The sequence below is a fragment of the Cannabis sativa genome, chromosome 1, assembly GCF_029168945.1.
Source record: "Cannabis sativa cultivar Pink pepper isolate KNU-18-1 chromosome 1, ASM2916894v1, whole genome shotgun sequence".
Taxonomy (NCBI): Eukaryota; Viridiplantae; Streptophyta; class Magnoliopsida; order Rosales; family Cannabaceae; genus Cannabis; species Cannabis sativa.
Window position 1 is genome coordinate 27,332,101 of NC_083601.1, and position 17,448 is coordinate 27,349,548.

The following is a 17,448-nucleotide window of genomic DNA, read 5'->3' on the forward strand; positions in this document are numbered from 1 at the left end:
CCTCATTCTAAAGGTTTTTGTCCAAAACCAATCAGAGGAGGTGCTTCAAATCTCAACCGTGTATCGGAACTGTTACTTCCCAATGGTCACTGGAACGTCAACAAGCTGAAAGAAAGTTTTGATCATGAAACTGTGGTAGCCATCTTAAAAGGGGGCCACCCCTCTGGCCGTGGAGCAGACAGATGGATATGGACTCAAAATAGTAATGGAGTGTTTTCTTGTAAGTCGGCTTATCTTGTTCAAGCTATGGATAGAGCTCCCCAGTGCGACGTGGCCCCGAATCTCTGGAACAAGCTCTGGAATAGCAAAATCCTGGAAAGACATAAGGTCCTGTGGTGGTGTATTCTGTCTAATGCGCTTCCTACAAGAGCTGTGATCAATAAAAGATTCCACATTGAAGATACTTGTTGCCCTCTTTGTGGAAATAGGAAAGAAACAATGGAACACCTTTTCCTTTCTTATGATGTGGCCATGCATCTCTGGCGTTCTTCTCCATGGGGTTTTTATCCCATTTGTGATACCGGTATCCGGGTTTGGGATTGGGTTAAGTTCATCTGGGGCCTAAACAGTAGAGGCATTCTTGTGAAGGATGCATTCTTGTATGCCTCCATAATCGTGGACACAATTTGGAGGGTGCGGAATGACAAAGTTCACAATAATTGCCTTGTTGATGTGAAAAAATGTATTGATGATATTTATTTTGTCTATGCTGATTTACATGATACTTTGTTATCTAGTCCTACTTCTCATCTAGAGGAAACTTGGTCCCCTCCCCCACGGGATTGGATTAAGCTGAATTGTGATGTAAAAGTGGGGTTTGACAATATGTGTGTTGCAGTTGTCGCCAGAAACCATCTCGGAGCAGTGATTGAAGTTCGTACGGCGCGGGTGGACTTCTCTGACGCTCTTTGTGGTGAAGCTGAGGCATGCTGCCTTGCGATCTCGACGGCCTTAGAGATGGGTTACAAGTTTATCATAGTTGAGAATGACTCGAGGGTGGTGATCAATGCTCTCAATGGATTGGAATCTCGTTGGGCGATTGAAAATTACGTCTCATTTTGTACTAAGTCTTCTCAATCTTTTATTAGCTGTAATTTTTCTTTTATTATGCGAACATGCAACTTTGCTGCTCACAATGTGTCTAGATGGGCCTTTGCTCATCATATATTTGGATCTATCCCGGTTTCCATGTTACCGGAGAACCTGTTATGTAATGACCGAGAGGTCTAATTTATGATTTATTTAATGACATCACGCTAATTTCAAAAAAAAAAAAAAAAAGCCTAAGTTCAGTTGATTTGTCAGTGTTAGTCTTGGTTGTTTATATCTGTTAGCATCTTGGTCTTATAGGCTTGTACTCGATCACTATTATAAATAAGATCTATAATGCATTTGCTTATTATATCTCTCCCTTCTCACTTTCCCAAGTCATATTTCAATAAACTACAGAAAGGGTGGAAATATTTCTCTATGGAAAATGTTTTCTGATATGGTTCAAGCCAAGTTCCTTTTCTTAGTTTTGTTTGTTCATCAAAATTTTCCCAATAATACCAGGACTGATATATAAAAGTAATAAACAAAAAGAAGAAAAAAGGAAAAAGTGAAATCATAACTTTTACTTTCATAACTAACATTCTAATTTATAATAGATACAAATATTTTATACATGACAGTCCCAACCAAACTGAAACTTAAATTATTTTACAGCCAATTATGAACTCTAGGATGCATTGTTGGAACCAGTGGCCAGAAACCAGTACTCTTCACCATCTTTTTCACATCATATTTTGCATTTCACCAACTCATATTAGATAGAAAACGTTATAGATTAAAAAAGTGAAAAGAAAAAAACACACTCAAAGAGAAGAGAAAATGATCAAAAGATGTTTGATGAATTTGGCAATTGGTCTGCAACTAGAATGTAAAATAGCCCCATAACTCCAGTATGTGCTTGGCTGCTACTGTACTTAGACTCAAGAACCAATGTCTCACCATCAACTATCTTGATTGAGCCTGGTTGCGGATAACAAGTGGACATTCCTACAATGTAACCGGCCTCATTCCCTGCTTCCTTCCCTTTTCCATAGATTGGATTTGACGAACATATCACCCTTCCATCCTAAAAACCACAGTTCAGATTTGTTAAAGAGTTCCACACTATTATATTTATAAGAACATGGACTACTCCACTCGTGAATGTTACCTCTCCATATAATGTTGAACCAGCTCCCCCGGTATGCTGGTGAGCAGCACCATACACAACATATCCACCTTTTGGTATGCTGACCCTTGTGCTTTTGGTGTCAATGCATCTGACTCTAGTCACACTAGTGCCTTTACATGACTCCACAACTTCGTATTCGATCTAAAAGCACAACAAATTTTTGGTTAAATGTAAAATCTACTACTAGTCGAGATAAAGCTTAAGATAATTTCAGTAATCCAGTGTGTATAAAATTCAGATAGTTAAAAAGGAGGAAAGATTCACTTACTTTGCAATTATGTTTAGCAGAGTTCAAACCATTCCAAGTATCAGTAACATCAAAAATATAGATCTTAACAGGCAAAATAGAATCAGTCCAATCAATCCATTCCACAGTATATTTGAGGTAAAGACTTCTTTTGACCCCTTGAAAGCCTTTTCTGACTTTACAATTTGTTTGATCATAGCAACACAACAGACCTCCTCTATAATCTGGCCTCAAAGGCCGGCCATACTCATCCTTGGAGACATTATACAGATCACACCTGCACTCAGTGCATCCCAATCCATCGACCGTGCCTCGGGTATCAATTGCGTGCACATTGAGCAGCCATCTTTCCTCATAGCCATCAGGAATTTCAGCAGGATTACCAACTTCAACTCCATAAGGATCAGGAACAAAAGTAGGCGTTTTTCGAGTTTCGGAGCCAAGACCATAGTACTGCCCAAGAATATCATCCTGGCATATTCCATTGTTGCCAGCAATGATGAGTTTTGATATGTTATGTTTCTGATACTCATCTTTGGGTTGATAGTATCTGTAAACAACCCAATGGTGAAGATAAGTTTCATGAAGTGGGATAGGGTTTCCTGCTTCATCAACTACTTCTGCATTAAAACTCTTCACAGCAATATGACCTCTTGGAAAGTCAATGTCATAGTAAAATCTATTGATCACTGATCCTGGTCCCAACTCAAACTTTTGGGATAAGAAAACACCAGATTTGGTCTTAATTTGCTTTTTGATCCTCAGGGAATTTGAACTTGGTATGCTGGTGCAGCTTAATACTAATACTAATATTGCTACACACACAGACCAACCTCCAAAACGATGTACCATTTTCATTTTTTTTTCTGCCAAGAATATGAAAAAGTCACCATAAAATCATTAAAGGCATACTTGTGATTGTGAGTGTCACATAAAGATTTGAAATTTTTGAGTAAGAGTTGTGCAAAGTATTGAAGTTATATCCTCAAAATATAAAAATTAAACATAGAGAAATGGGCAGAGTATATTTTGATAATTAAATTTTTTATAGATAGATGTTATGTTAAACCAGGAAAAGAGAATAATCAACGTAAGAATATGTGATATGAATATGATGATGATGGTGATGATATATCTATATGAGTGTTTTTTTTTTTTTTGCTAAGAAACTGAAAAGAGGTACCTTAATGAAGCTTTGGTAAAAGAGGATTCAGAACCAGTCTTTACTATGATGAAAGAAGACTGAGGTTTGTTCCGCTTGTAATAAAGAAAATATATAGTGGGAAGACTCAGATTACATCCAAAATGTCACATCATAAAATATTAATTGTAATTTATTAATGAATTGTCTTCTCTCCCACTTAGTAATTGTAATTTTTTTAATATGCTCTCTAATTTCATAGCAAAAGTATAAAGTTTATCCAATTCTATCAAATTCAATCTATCCAATTCTATCAAATTCAATCTTGCTCTCCAAACATAACCTAATTATGCAATTGTTTAGTCTTGCTATTAACTTATTGTAAAGGAGGGTTGGTGTTTTTCACTAGACAAATTCACTGAAAAGATAAAATCTATGCTGTCAGCCATGACGTATATCATGTAGAATTTTACATTATAGAAATACATATGAAAAATATGTATAATTTTTGGACAGGAGTTTTTGTCATACATGTGACACGAAATTACCGTTGAACAATGAATATAGGCTAATTAGGTTTTTTTTTTTTCTTCAACTTTTACATGTACCAAATCATATCTTTTAGATTTTTTTGGCCGTTAAAAATTCCTCTGAACTATTAAGATTGTTAGATTTAAGAATTTTTATCCAATTTTAGTAAAAAAATTCTAACATGATGAAAGTTCAGGGACCATGATTTAACATATATCAAAGTTCCATGGACATGATTTGATAGATATCAAAGTCTAGGGAACATAATTTAGTAAATAAATAATCACTGAAACAGTAAAATTGACTGAAATTAGACAAAAATCCTTAAATTTAACAATCTCAATAGTTTAGGAAGAATTTTTAACAGCCAAAAAAATTCAAATGGCTTGATTTGATACATGTCAAAATTCGGGAAGAAAAAATCTTAATTAGCCATGAATATATTTACTTTTCGTAAATAAATAAAATCACATATATATATCTTTTCAGAACTACTAGTAACATTCTTTATTATTTTTTTTTAAAAAAAAAATAGTAACATTCTTAAAATATATTACATCTAAAATAACATAAAAAAACACACTAGAAAACACTATAAAAATGTCCAACACCATAATAGGCATAAATAAAAACTTCACATATTCATATTTAAAATAAATTATGTAGAACTTGTACTTAATTATACACTAATTGTAAAGTCCTTTTTTTTGGCAAGTTAGTTGACAAAATAACCGATTTCTTACCTTGTTTATTCGGTTTGTAGTTGCTCTTTTCCTTGTTAGGAAAGTTGCACTTTTCAGCTGAACTTTTCTTTGTTTGGAAACTTCTTAAAAGAGAAACAATTTTCTCTTTTAGAAAGTTGTCTTTTTTAGGAAAACTTTAATTTTTGCCTTTTCCTTATTGATTTCGATTATATCTTGATACAATCAGGATATCTAATCTGTTTTTGGCAGGAATCAAGCATTAATAGAGGATCGGACCCGATTATAGCAAGTTTCCCGTTTCTGGTCTGATCTGCTGCATCAGCATCCGAATCTGATGCTGCAGATCGTGTTTTTTTAGGAAAGTTTTTGTACAGCTGTAGATTCGATCTTGTGACTGTCTCTAAGGTTTCTATGTTCTATAAATAGAGCCTAGAGAGCAGTCATTCAAATTAACTCTTCCATTAATCATTTTTTGCACTTATCTTATTTGAGAGAAGAGAGTTTTTCTTTGTTTTGTGAGAGCCTAGTTGTTCATCTAGGTTCTAGTTGTCTATTTCTGTTCTTACTGTGTCCTAGAGGTTGTGAAGAACTACTTGACTGAACAAGTGTTAAGGGTACTGTTGAGAGTTAGTTAGGCAGTTATGAGTTTGTTATTGTTGTTGTTGGCTGTTAGCTCTTTTCTGTTATTTCTGTTATTGATTAGTTGTTTAGTTAGTTCAGCTTCTCTCTGTATATATAGATTGTATCTCTCTTGCATCAATGAGATCTTTCTTTGCTTCTCCATTCTTTCTCCAATCCTTTCTCTCTTTCTTCTTCTTTGGTTCCTCTGTTCTTTGGTTCTGTTCTAATGGCTAGGAGATCTAACATGGTATCAGAGCAATGGCCTCCGCTCAATGCAAACATGGCTACGGTTGGAGCTGCTGGTGTATCCAACAATGGCGCAACCTTCACTAATACTCAAGCTTCTCAGAACAGAGCTTCTCACAGTCAAGAACCTGTGTATTTCAACCATAGCATCTCGATTCGCCTCAATGACCACAATTTCTTGCTGTGGAAACAGCAAGTTCTTGCTGCCATTAGAGGAAATCGTCTCTTGAAGTTCATAAAGGAACCACCACCACCGGAGTTCGCTACTGATGACGATCGTGCTCAAAACAGAGTCAGCCAAACCTTCATCGACTGGGAAGTGCAGGATCAGCTGCTGGTTTCGTGGCTTCTATCGTCGATGACTGAAAGCCTACTTACAAGGATGGTAGGTTGCAACTCAGCACTTCAGATCTGGAAAACGTTGGAGAAACATTTCACTTTACAGGTATCTTCGAAAATCTTGGAGTTTCGTACAAAGCTACAGAACCTCAAGAAAGGAACACTGAGCCTCAACGATTACCTGTTGAAAGTGAAACAACACGTCGATCTTCTCGCCTCTGTGGGAGAAACACTAAGTGATCGTGACCATGTCGCAGCCATCTTTAAAGGTCTTCCGAGCGAGTATGATACTTTCGTGATCTCTACTAATACTCGAGTTGAACAGTATACTGTAGGAGAGATCGAAGCCTTGCTTTTGGCTTCTGAATCCAGAATTGAAAGATCGGGGAAGGAAGCTGATCTGAGTGCTAATCTCATCACTGATGAGCAAGATTCGATGATCGAAGCTAACATTGCTTGGAAACGATTCAAACAACAATTTGGACGGGGTAATTTTCAGTCCAATGGAGCTGGTCAATTTGGAAATTATAACAGGAATCTCAATCGTGGAGGTGAATCAGGTTTTGTTTCGAATACGAACTTTGGTGGCAGAGGTAATTTTTTCCAGAATCGAGGGGGCAGGTCTGGAATGAATATGAACACCAAAATTCAATGTCAACTGTGCTTGCGATTTGGACATACAGCTCTCGACTGTTTTTATCGCTTTGATAAGTCCTTTTCAGGTTCTCAATCTGGTGCTAATTCAGGAAGTAATGGTCCTCAGCAAACGCAAATACCTCAGGCCAATATTGCTACAAACAGCAGCTTGGATGATACAAATTGGTATCCTGACTCGGGGGCAACTAATCACTGTACTCCCCAAGTTCAGAACATTGCAAACTGTTTTGACTATGGTGGACAGGACCAAATGTATGTAGGAGATGGTACAGGTTTGTCAATTAAGCATATTGGTCAATCCTATTTTATTCCTCAGCATACTTCTCACTCTCTTGTTTTAAATAACCTCCTTCATGTGCCTGAAATCACAAAAAATCTGATTAGTGTTGCTAAATTTTCTAAGGATAACAATGTTTATTTTGAATTTCATGGTGATGTTTGCTATGTTAAGGAGGAAGTGAGTCATACCACTTTGCTGATGGGGAGACACAAGAATGGCCTATATACTTTTGATCAATCCCAAATAGGTCCTATCTACTCCACTCCTGCCCAAGCTAAGGTCACCAATCATTGTCAGCCTATTCATTCCCAAACCAGTAGCAGTGACAATCATCAATCCAAGTCCAAGTGTACATTCATAGCCACCTTGAATAACACATCTGTCACTATGTCTAATTGTTTTAAATGTAATGTCAATGTTCAAAACAATTTTACTTTGTGGCATAATAGACTTGGACATCCATCCGAGAAGGTTGTTCAAACTGTTCTTAAGTCTTGTAATGTCCCTGCTCTTAATAAAGATTCTCAATTCTCTGTTTGTTCAGCTTGTTGTCTTGGAAAGATTCACAAATTTCCATTTCCCAAAGCATCCACTACTGTTATATCTGAGCCACTTCAATTAGTGGTCTCGGATTTGTGGGGTCCTTCTCACACAACTTCCTTTAATGGGTATAAATATTACATACATTTTGTGGATGCCTATTCAAGATTTACTTGGTTGTATCTCTTGAAGAATAAATCGGATGCTTTGAAAACTTTCCAACACTTTAAAGCTGAAGCTGAGTTACAATTAGGCAAGTCCATTAAAACTTTGCAAACAGATTGGGGGGGAGAATATAGGTCATTTACATCATATCTTGCTGACAATGGTATCCATCATAGACATCCTTGTCCCACAACTCACCAACAAAATGGTTTAGCTGAGAGAAAACATAGGCACATTGTTGAAAATGGCCTTGCTCTTCTTGCTCAAGCTTCATTGCCTTTAAAATTTTGGGATGAAGCTTTTAGGGCTGCTGTCTACATCCATAATAGACTTCCTACTCCCTTATTGCACAACAAATCACCATTGGAAACCTTGTTTCACACTAAGCCTGATTACACAAATTTTAGAACCTTTGGGTGCAAGTGCTATCCCAATATCAGACCTTACAACAAGCATAAGCTTGAGTTTAAGTCTGCCCCCTGTACATTTATGGGTTATAGCCTTAACCATAAAGGTTACAAATGTTTAGATTCAAAGGGCAGGTTGTATATTTCTAGAGATGTGGTTTTTGATGAATTTTCCTTCCCATATGAACTCAAATTCAGTCAAGATACTAATACTAAAACCACAGAAATCTCTTCTCTTGTTTCTGCACTCATACCTGTCTGCCCTCACTCGAAACCTGTCTATACCAGTGCTGATTTGCTTCCACCAGGCTTACACACAAGTGTCCATAACCCAGGTTTTCCTACTAATATTGACCATACTGCTGTAGTTGACAACACTGCACCTGATCCTATTATTCATGCAAATACTGCTAACAATTGTTTCCCAGGTGATATTGCAGATACATCATTGATTTCCACTGGTGCAGCAACTGGTAATAATGTTGCAGAGGTTTCTGCACCTGTATTTGCTACACCAGATGCAGCAGAGGTTTCTGCAACATCTCCTGGTGAACCTGCTGCTGTGACACATGAATTATCTTCTCATGGAACTGGTTTTGCCACACCAGATACAGCTACATCACTGCTCTCTCCACCTCAAAGAGCATCTGTTTTACCAGACACAAGACCTGCTCCTGCTTTTTCTTCACCAGCAGTTTTATCTTTACTGTCTGGTTGTTTGAATGCCCCTGGTAAAAACAATGCTCACAGAATGATAACACGATCTAAGTTGGGAGTTTTCAAACCCAAAGCACTCATGGCTTTGAGAGAGCCATCATCACTAAAAGAGGCCCTTCAACAAGAGCATTGGAACAATGCTATGAGTGATGAAATTCTAGCTCTTGCAAGAAACAAAACTTGGGTTCTAGTGAAGCTACCTGAAGGGAGACAAGCCATAGGGTGCAAATGGGTCTACAAAAGAAAGGAAAATCCTGATGGTAGTGTTCTCAAGCACAAAGCTAGGTTGGTTGCAAAGGGGTTTCATCAACAAGCAGGCTTTGACTTCACTGAAACATTCAGCCCTGTGGTTAAGCCAGTTACCATAAGGGTTGTATTAACTCTTGCTCTTTCCAAAGGTTGGTCTGTGAGACAACTCGATGTCAACAATGCATTTCTGAATGGTGATTTACAAGAGGAAGTTTATATGACTCAACCACCAGGCTTTGAGATTCCTGGCCAAGAGCATTTAGTGTGCAAACTGAACAAGGCTCTATATGGACTTAAACAAGCACCTAGAGCTTGGTTTGATAAGTTACAACACAGTCTAGCTTCTCTTGGTTTCATCTCTTCAAAGTCTGATCACTCACTGTTTATCCATCAGTCTTCCAAATCAACAACACTTGTGCTCGTGTATGTTGATGACATCTTAGTAACTGGGAGTGATGAGGCTTTTGTGACCAGTCTGATTGCTACACTCAACACTCAATTTTCCCTTAAAGATCTTGGTCCTCTTAGATACTTTTTGGGAATTGAGGTGAATTACACAGAGAATGGACTTCATCTTTGTCAAACCAAGTATGCCCGCGACTTGTTAGTCAAAGCTCAGATGTTTGGATCTAAGGCTTCTCCTACTCCGATGACCAGTGGCTTGCGCTTATCAGCTCACGAGGGGGAGCCTCTTGATGATGTTCAGATGTATAGATCCATTGTAGGTGCTTTACAGTACCTGACAATTACACGACCGGAGCTATCTTTCAGTGTAAACAAAGTATGCCAGTTTATGCAAAATCCCTTGTCCACTCATTGGCAAGCTGTAAAAAGGATTCTTAGGTATGTTAGTGGTACAATGAGTCATGGACTTCATTTTACCAAGCCAGAATCCTATGATCTCACAGCTTTCTGTGATGCTGACTGGGCTTCAGATCCAGATGACAGGAAATCGACTTCGGGTTATGCTATATTTCTTGGCACTAATCTAATAGCTTGGAAGAGTAAAAAGCAACAGACCGTTTCCAGGTCTAGTACAGAGGCAGAGTATAGGAGTGTTGCTAATGTTACAGCTGAACTCACTTGGCTTCACTACTTGTTTTCTGAGCTTAACATTCAACTTCCTCAGCCCCCTACGGTTTGGTGTGACAATCTTAGCACTATAATGCTCACACAGAATCCAGTTCTACATGCTAGGACAAAGCATATAGAACTTGACCTATATTTTGTTAGAGAGAAGGTGCTGAACAAAATGCTAAATGTGAAACATGTTGCTGCCATTGATCAACTTGCAGATGGGTTAACCAAAGCCATTTCTAGCCAACGATTCTCAACTTTCAGAAGCAAACTCAAAATTGAAGATCTTTCACTTATGAGTTTGAGGGGAGATGTTAAGGGTACTGTTGAGAGTTAGTTAGGCAGTTATGAGTTTGTTATTGTTGTTGTTGGCTGTTAGCTCTTTTCTGTTATTTCTGTTATTGATTAGTTGTTTAGTTAGTTCAGCTTCTCTCTGTATATATAGATTGTATCTCTCTTGCATCAATGAGATCTTTCTTTGCTTCTCCATTCTTTCTCCAATCCTTTCTCTCTTTCTTCTTCTTTGGTTCCTCTGTTCTTTGGTTCTGTTCTAATGGCTAGGAGATCAAACAACAAGAGATTGGTCTTCGGGAGAAGACTTGATAAAGCCTTACTTCGGGAGGAAGTAAGCACTTGGTCTTCGGGAGAAGACTTGTTGAAGCCTTACTTCGGGAGGAAGTAAGCACTCACACTTCAAAGACGAAGGGAGTTCGGGCTTGAAGGTGTTTCAAGAAGTTAGATTCATAAAGTGGATTACAAATGATTGCGGCAATACTTTAGAGGGAGTCTAAACTTGTTTAAGTCAATTGTCTTTGTAATTTTGATACTTTATTAATTGATTTCATTCTCTGGGCGTGGCCCCGTGGACTAGTAGTGTTCGGGAGAACACTGATACCACGTATAAATATCTTGTGTCAAGTTATTTATTTTTCGGCAAAATATTTTATATTCTGCCTATTCCGTTTTGTCACTACAAAACTGGTTTCTGCAGTAACAAAATTACTTTCTGCTTCTACAGACACATACAATTTTATATTTTCTTATATGTAATTGACATTTGCAAAAACACGGTTTTTTAATTGGTATCAGAGCGGGACACTAAACTCTTAGTGTGGTCCTTTTAACGTTTTCTTGTTGTTGCCCCTGATTTTGCCCCATATACGAGGACCAACTGAACAGGGACACGTGGACCAAAAGATCTTAACATTTGAATTAATTGCTAAGTCTATATGAAGAAAGGAAGCATCCGGGACCTGCCTCCCGGAGAAGGCATACGAAGTCCCCTATGCTCCCGGAGGCCTAAGTAACATCAAAACATCTCCGCAAGGTGTCAGGCTTCCCCTGAGCAGTCATCTCGCATTTAATGCCGCATGGGAGGAAACGTGTTGGGACTGCCACACGCAATAAAGTCTGACGACACAACCCCCGATCTGCACCTACGAGGCTATGATCACTTAAGTCTATTGACGGCTACACTGCGAAGAGTCACGTCAGTCAAAAGACAATAAGGACATTCCACATAAAAGCCCTACAGCACCTAGGGATTTGACCATGCATTACCCATGGTATATTCATTGGGAATACCCAACTTTATTGATAGTTACAGAAATACATGTACTATAATTCTGGGAATCACCCCACCAAAAACACTATAAATACCCCATCAAAGCTCATTAATGGGGTCGTGGACTAAGGCTCATTAACGCCCCAACCACGTAAAAATCTTTCTCTTAATTTCTTACAGCTCTTTAATCTTCTATTATTTTATTGGTTACCAAAAACCTCGGTCAACACTTGTGTTTTTGCAATATGTTTCCCTTTGCAGAAGGAACTTCTATTGTTCGCCCACCACTCCTCAATGATTCCAACTATCCTTATTGGAAGGTTAGAATGAGAGCCTTTATCAAGTCTCAAAATGAGAAAAAATGGAGGATGGTTCTTTCAGGATGGTCTCCTCCTGTTGTGGTAGATTCGGAAGGTAATTCTAAATTAAAATCTGAACTTGAATGGTCTACTGAAGATGATAATTTATCTGCTTATAATAGCAAAGCTTTACATGCCATATTTAATGGAGTAGGTGAAGGTTATATTAAGCTTATATCTTCTTGTGAATCTGCTAAGGATGCTTGGCAGATTCTTCAAACTCAGTTTGAAGGAACATCTGATGTTAAGCATTCTAGATATATTATACTTCAGACCAAATTGGATGATCTTAGGATGTCAGATAATGAAACCCTAACTGAATTCTATGAAAAACTATCTGATATTGCTAATGAATATTTTGCTCTTGGTGAAAAACTTGATGATTCTGTTCTTGTGAGAAAAATTGTTAGAGTTCTTCCAGAGAGGTTCGATACTAAACTTTTAGCAATGGAGGAGGCTAAAGACTTTAGCACAATGAAGGTGAAGAATTAATGGGTTCTTTGCGCACTTTTGAATTGAATCAGCAAATCAAGCAGAAGGACAAACCCAAGTCCATTGCTGATAGAGGTAAAGGTATTGCTTTTAATGTTGCTGAAAAAGAAACTTAAGATGATGAAGAAGATGATGAGATGGATGTTTTAACTAAAAACTTTCAAAAATACATGAAAAAGATAAGTGACAAAAAGAATTCTCCAAAATTCTCCAAAGGTAATATTTTTTCAAAACCTTCAATGACTAACAAAAAGGGAATTCAGTGCAGAGAATGTGATGGTTTTGGACATATTCAATCTGAATGTGCAAATACACTGAAAAAGAATAAGAAAAGTTTCAATGTCACATGGAGTGACGATGAAACTGATAGTGATGAAGATATTTCTAAAAATGTTACACTAACCTCGGTTTCTTCTAAGTTTGTTTGTGATTCACAGGTGAAAGAAAGATTGGTATATTTGAATAATACCATTGAAAAAGAAAATTCTGATTCTGATTCTGATGAATCTGACATCTGTGAGGAGTCTCTGGCTGAGTCTTACAAGGTTATGTATGAAAAGTGGATACAGGTTACTTCTGAAAATAGATCATTGTCAAAAATAAATAAACAATTGTCTAATCAAACTGAATCTCTTGAATTGAAAATTAAAGAATTTGAGGCTGATTTTTGTTTAAAAGATGAAGAAATTATTCTATTAAAGAAGGAGCTTGAAAATTTCAAGAAAAATATTCAAATGCTTAACCCTGGATCTTCTATTTTTGAGGAAGTTCAGAATGCAGGTCAAAGAGGCTTTGCTGGTCTTGGATCAAATGGTACTGAAAGTTCTGGAAAAACAAAATTTGTAAAATCTAGTGTTCCAGCGAATTTACCTGCTGCTGCAAATTTAAGATCTGTTGCAACAAAAATGTCGTCTACCGAAGCAAAGTCTCCAGTAAGTTCAAAAAAAAATAAGATCTCAGGTAAGAAGGTTTGTTCCAATCTGTCATTTTTGTGGTATTAAAGGACATATCAGGCCTAAATGTTTCACGTTGCAAAATATATTTAAAACAAATTATTTTGGTAATTTGAAATTTTTTCAAAAGAAACATAGTGCTTTGAAACAAAAATGGGTTGAAAAATAAAAATGTCTAGCTGGTTTTTCTGATAAAAGTGCTGCTTCTCAAATGTGGTATTTTGACAGTAGTTGTTCTAGACATATGACAGGTGACAAGGATTTTTTAATGAATATCAGACCAATGCAATGTGGTAAGGTCATGTTTGGTAATGGTTTAACAGGAAATGTCATTGGTATGGGAACTCTCAATTTTGAAGGGTTACCAAGGTTGAAAAATGTTATGCTTGTTGAGGGTCTAAAAGCTAATTTACTTAGCATTAGTCAGATTTGTAATCAAGGGTATACCGTCAATTTTGACAATGATCATTGTTTTGTTCTTAACAGTGATAAATAATGTATTTTACAAGGGTTTAGATCTGTTGATAATTGCTATGCTCTCACATCTATTCTTACTTGTTATTTTGCATGTGAAAATACCAGTGCCATAAATATTTTCAAAAATCCTGTTCAACATTCTAGAACAAAGCACATTGATATAAGGCATCACTTTATTAGGGAACTTGTTGAAAATAAATCTTTGCAATTAGAATATGTTGATACTGAAAAACAATTAGCTGATATTTTCACCAAGACCCTAGATTCAAGTCGCCTTGACTTCCTCAGAAAGTCTTTGGGAGTTTGCATTATCTAATCTCTCTTGTTCATATTTTTTTTGTACAATATTGTTAAGTTTTTCTTTTCTAGCATTTAATCTTCTTTCATTTTAATTTGACAAATTATGTTTATGCTTTTAGATTATAATTAGTTAGGATCTCATTTTTATCGTACTTTTTGAAATTGAGTTAAAATGTTCATGTTACTTTTTCTTTGTGTCTGGGATTAAATAATGTTCTTATACAGAGTTGAGCGATTTTTATTTTAGTTGCTTGTCAGGCCCCTTGCTGGAATAGAGCTACCCATACTAAGGTGTGAAAGCCATCTTTTGAGTAAGCTGGAACATTGTAATTAGCAACTATGATGAGGATGCACTACCATAGAAAAGGGCTACCTTCAGTATGGTGTGATAGCATCCAGTTGCGGGATCAAATTGAAAAAGGCAAAAATGAAAAATCTTGCCAAGGACAATGATTCTATTTTCACTGCACACACTTATGTCTGACAAGTGTGTTCAAATTTGTAAGTCTCCTCTACTGAATTAAAGTGAAAATCCTAGTTCACAATTTTTAGTAACATGCATATATTTTTCCTCAACATCAATTAAGTATGATTTGTTCCTGAGATACTAATTAGTTATTTTCTTTTGAAAGCATAACATGTATTTTATTTTGTCAATTTTAATGATATTTGATTAAATTGCTTAGTTAGAATTTCTTATAATTATTGTACACATTTTATTTTCGATTTCTTTAAAATAAAAAAAAATTAAAAAAAAAAAAAAGGAGGGAGGAGTGGTGATCTGATTCATGGGCTAAGGAAATTTTGTGTTTAATTGGTAAGTATCAATATTTATTCTTCCTTGATTTATTTTAATATGTTTCCATTTAAAGATTGATCTTTTATATGGTAATGAGTATTTAATTTTGAAAGATTGTCTTATTTTTGGAAATAATGTTGGTTATTCTAGTTTCCTTTTATTTTATTTTATTTTTTTAAAAAAAAAAGAAAGGAGTTGCAAGAGAGTGGGCGGTTTCCTTTTGTAGTCGTGGGCTGGTGGTTACTCAAATTTTTTTGAAATTAGTTTCCTTTTTGTTCAACTCTCCCATGTTTATTTAAACTAATTTTTGTCATTTATTCTCACCACAACCCGATTCTATCTCTTTGTCTCTCTTGTTTGTTTGCTGTTGTTTGTCTCTTTCAGATCAAAATGGTGAAAACAAAGAATCTAGGGCATCCCAAAAATATGGTGGAAACCGATGCAACCCCCTCCAATGCACCTCCTGCTGCTTCTACCGTGCCTCCTACTGCTGCAAAAACAGGAGATTCATCGCTTCACCAGCGTGAATCTCAGCCCGAGAAGCCAAAACATCTTCCTAAGCAAGTGGCTCGAAAATATGTGCGTCCTTACAGGACTTGGTCTTCATCGTCTTCATCTTTGGCCCTTAGATAAACAAAAAAGGGGAGTAATATATGGATTGTTAAACTGTTTGTTTAGACCAACTCTGGACCCTTTTTCTAGGGGGAGTTGTGTTTAGTTCTTATGAACATCTTTGGTTTAAAAGTTAGCTTGTTTATTTTGTTATTTGTGGTTTTTGATTGTGTTACTCAGGGGGAGTAGTTATTTGCTCTTGCTAACTTTATCTTGCAGGTACTTTGTGTTAAAAATTATTTTGTTCATCTAAAGTGCCAAAGGGGGAGATTGTAAAGTCCTTTTTTTTGGCAAGTTAGTTGACAAAATAATTTTCTCTTTTATGGTAAGATTCTTGTGCATTCATAACCGATTTCTTACCTTGTTTATTCGGTTTGTAGTTGCTCTTTTCCTTGTTAGGAAAGTTGCACTTTTCAGCTGAACTTTCCTTTGTTTGGAAACTTCTTAAAAGAGAAACAATTCTCTTTTGGAAAGTTGTCTTTTTTAGGGAAATTTTGATTTTTGTCTTTTCCTTATTGATTTCGATTGTATCTTGATACAATCAGAATATCTAATTTGTTTTTGGCAGGAATCAAGCATTAATAGAGGATCGAACCCGATTATAGCAAGTTTCTCGTTTCTGGTCTGATCTGTTGCGTCAACATCCGAATCTGATGCTGCAGATGGTATTTTTTAGGAAAGTTTTTATACAGTTGTAGATTCGATCTTGTGGCTGTCTCTAAGGTTTTTATGTTCTATAAATAGAGCCTAGAGAGCAGTCATTCGAATTAACTCTTCCATTAATCATTTTTTGCACTTATCTTATTTGAGAGAAGAGAGTTTTTCTTTGTTTTGTGAGAGCTTAGTTGTTCATCTAGGTTCTAGTTGTCTATTTCCGTTCTTACTGTGTCCTAGAGGTTGTGAAGAACTACTTGACTGAACAAGAGATTGGTCTTCGGGAGAAGACTTGATAAAGCCTTACTTCGGGAGGAAGTAAGCACTTGGTCTTCGGGAGAAGACTTGTTGAAGCCTTACTTTGGGAGGAAGTAAGCACTCACACTTCAAAGACGAAGGGAGTTCGGGCTTGAAGGTGTTTCAAGAAGTCAGATTCATAAAATGGATTACAAAGGATTGCGGTAATACTTTAGAGGGAGTCTAAACTTGTTTAAGTCAATTGTCTTTGTAATTTTGATACTTTATTAATTGATTTCATTCTCTGGGCGTGGCCCCGTGGACTAGTAGTGTTCGGGAGAACACTGATACCACGTATAAATCTCTTGTGTCAAGTTATTTATTTTTCGGCAAAATATTTTATATTCTGCCTATTCCGTTTTGTCACTGCAAAACTGGTTTCTGCAGTAACAGAATTACTTTCTGCTTCTGCAGACACATACAATTTTATATTTTCTTATGTATAATTGACATTTGCAAAAACACGGTTTTTCACTAATAACAATATGTTACAGTCATATAGCAATATTCTTACAAAAATAATTAAGAAAAATAGTGTGTAATTAGCAAAGATTAGTGAGAAGAAGAAAGGGATAAAAACATAGAATAAGAATATACTATTTTAGAATGTTGGATTAAACGAAATCTTAAGTAGGTGGATTATTAAAAAAAAATTACATAAAATACTAATTTTTATAAATTTTTAACATTTTTATGTTTAATTTTTTTATATATTTTTTTACAATATTCTATAAAAATACAAAAAACTCACACAAAAGTAACAAGAAAACAACATCAAAACAAGACCAAAATAACA

The 17,448-nt window shown here is 36.2% G+C and overlaps 1 protein-coding gene across 1 annotated transcript; it reads right to left on the bottom strand.

The window, feature by feature from the left end:
- Positions 1 to 1,601: 1,601 nt before the first annotated feature.
- LOC115705647 (uncharacterized) lies at positions 1,602 to 3,938 on the bottom strand. The gene is made up of 4 exons (XM_061106925.1): positions 3,655 to 3,938; positions 2,493 to 3,337; positions 2,204 to 2,365; positions 1,602 to 2,119 (listed from the first exon to the last, which is right to left on the bottom strand). Exons 2-4 carry the CDS (start codon positions 3,327 to 3,329, stop codon positions 1,877 to 1,879), a joined length of 1,242 nt encoding a protein of 413 aa, XP_060962908.1. The 5' UTR covers positions 3,330 to 3,337; positions 3,655 to 3,938; the 3' UTR covers positions 1,602 to 1,876.
- Between the last annotated feature and the right edge of the window lie 13,510 nt (positions 3,939 to 17,448).

Coding starts and splice junctions, on each gene's coding strand:
- LOC115705647 (XM_061106925.1), bottom strand. CDS start 3,329: ATGAAAATGGTACATCGTTTTGGAGGTTGGTCTGTGTGTGTAGCAATA. Junction 2,366..2,492: donor CTGCTAAACATAATTGCAAA/GTAAGTGAATCT, acceptor TTGTGCTTTTAG/ATCGAATACGAAGTTGTGGA. Junction 2,120..2,203: donor GTTCAACATTATATGGAGAG/GTAACATTCACG, acceptor TGTGGTTTTTAG/GATGGAAGGGTGATATGTTC.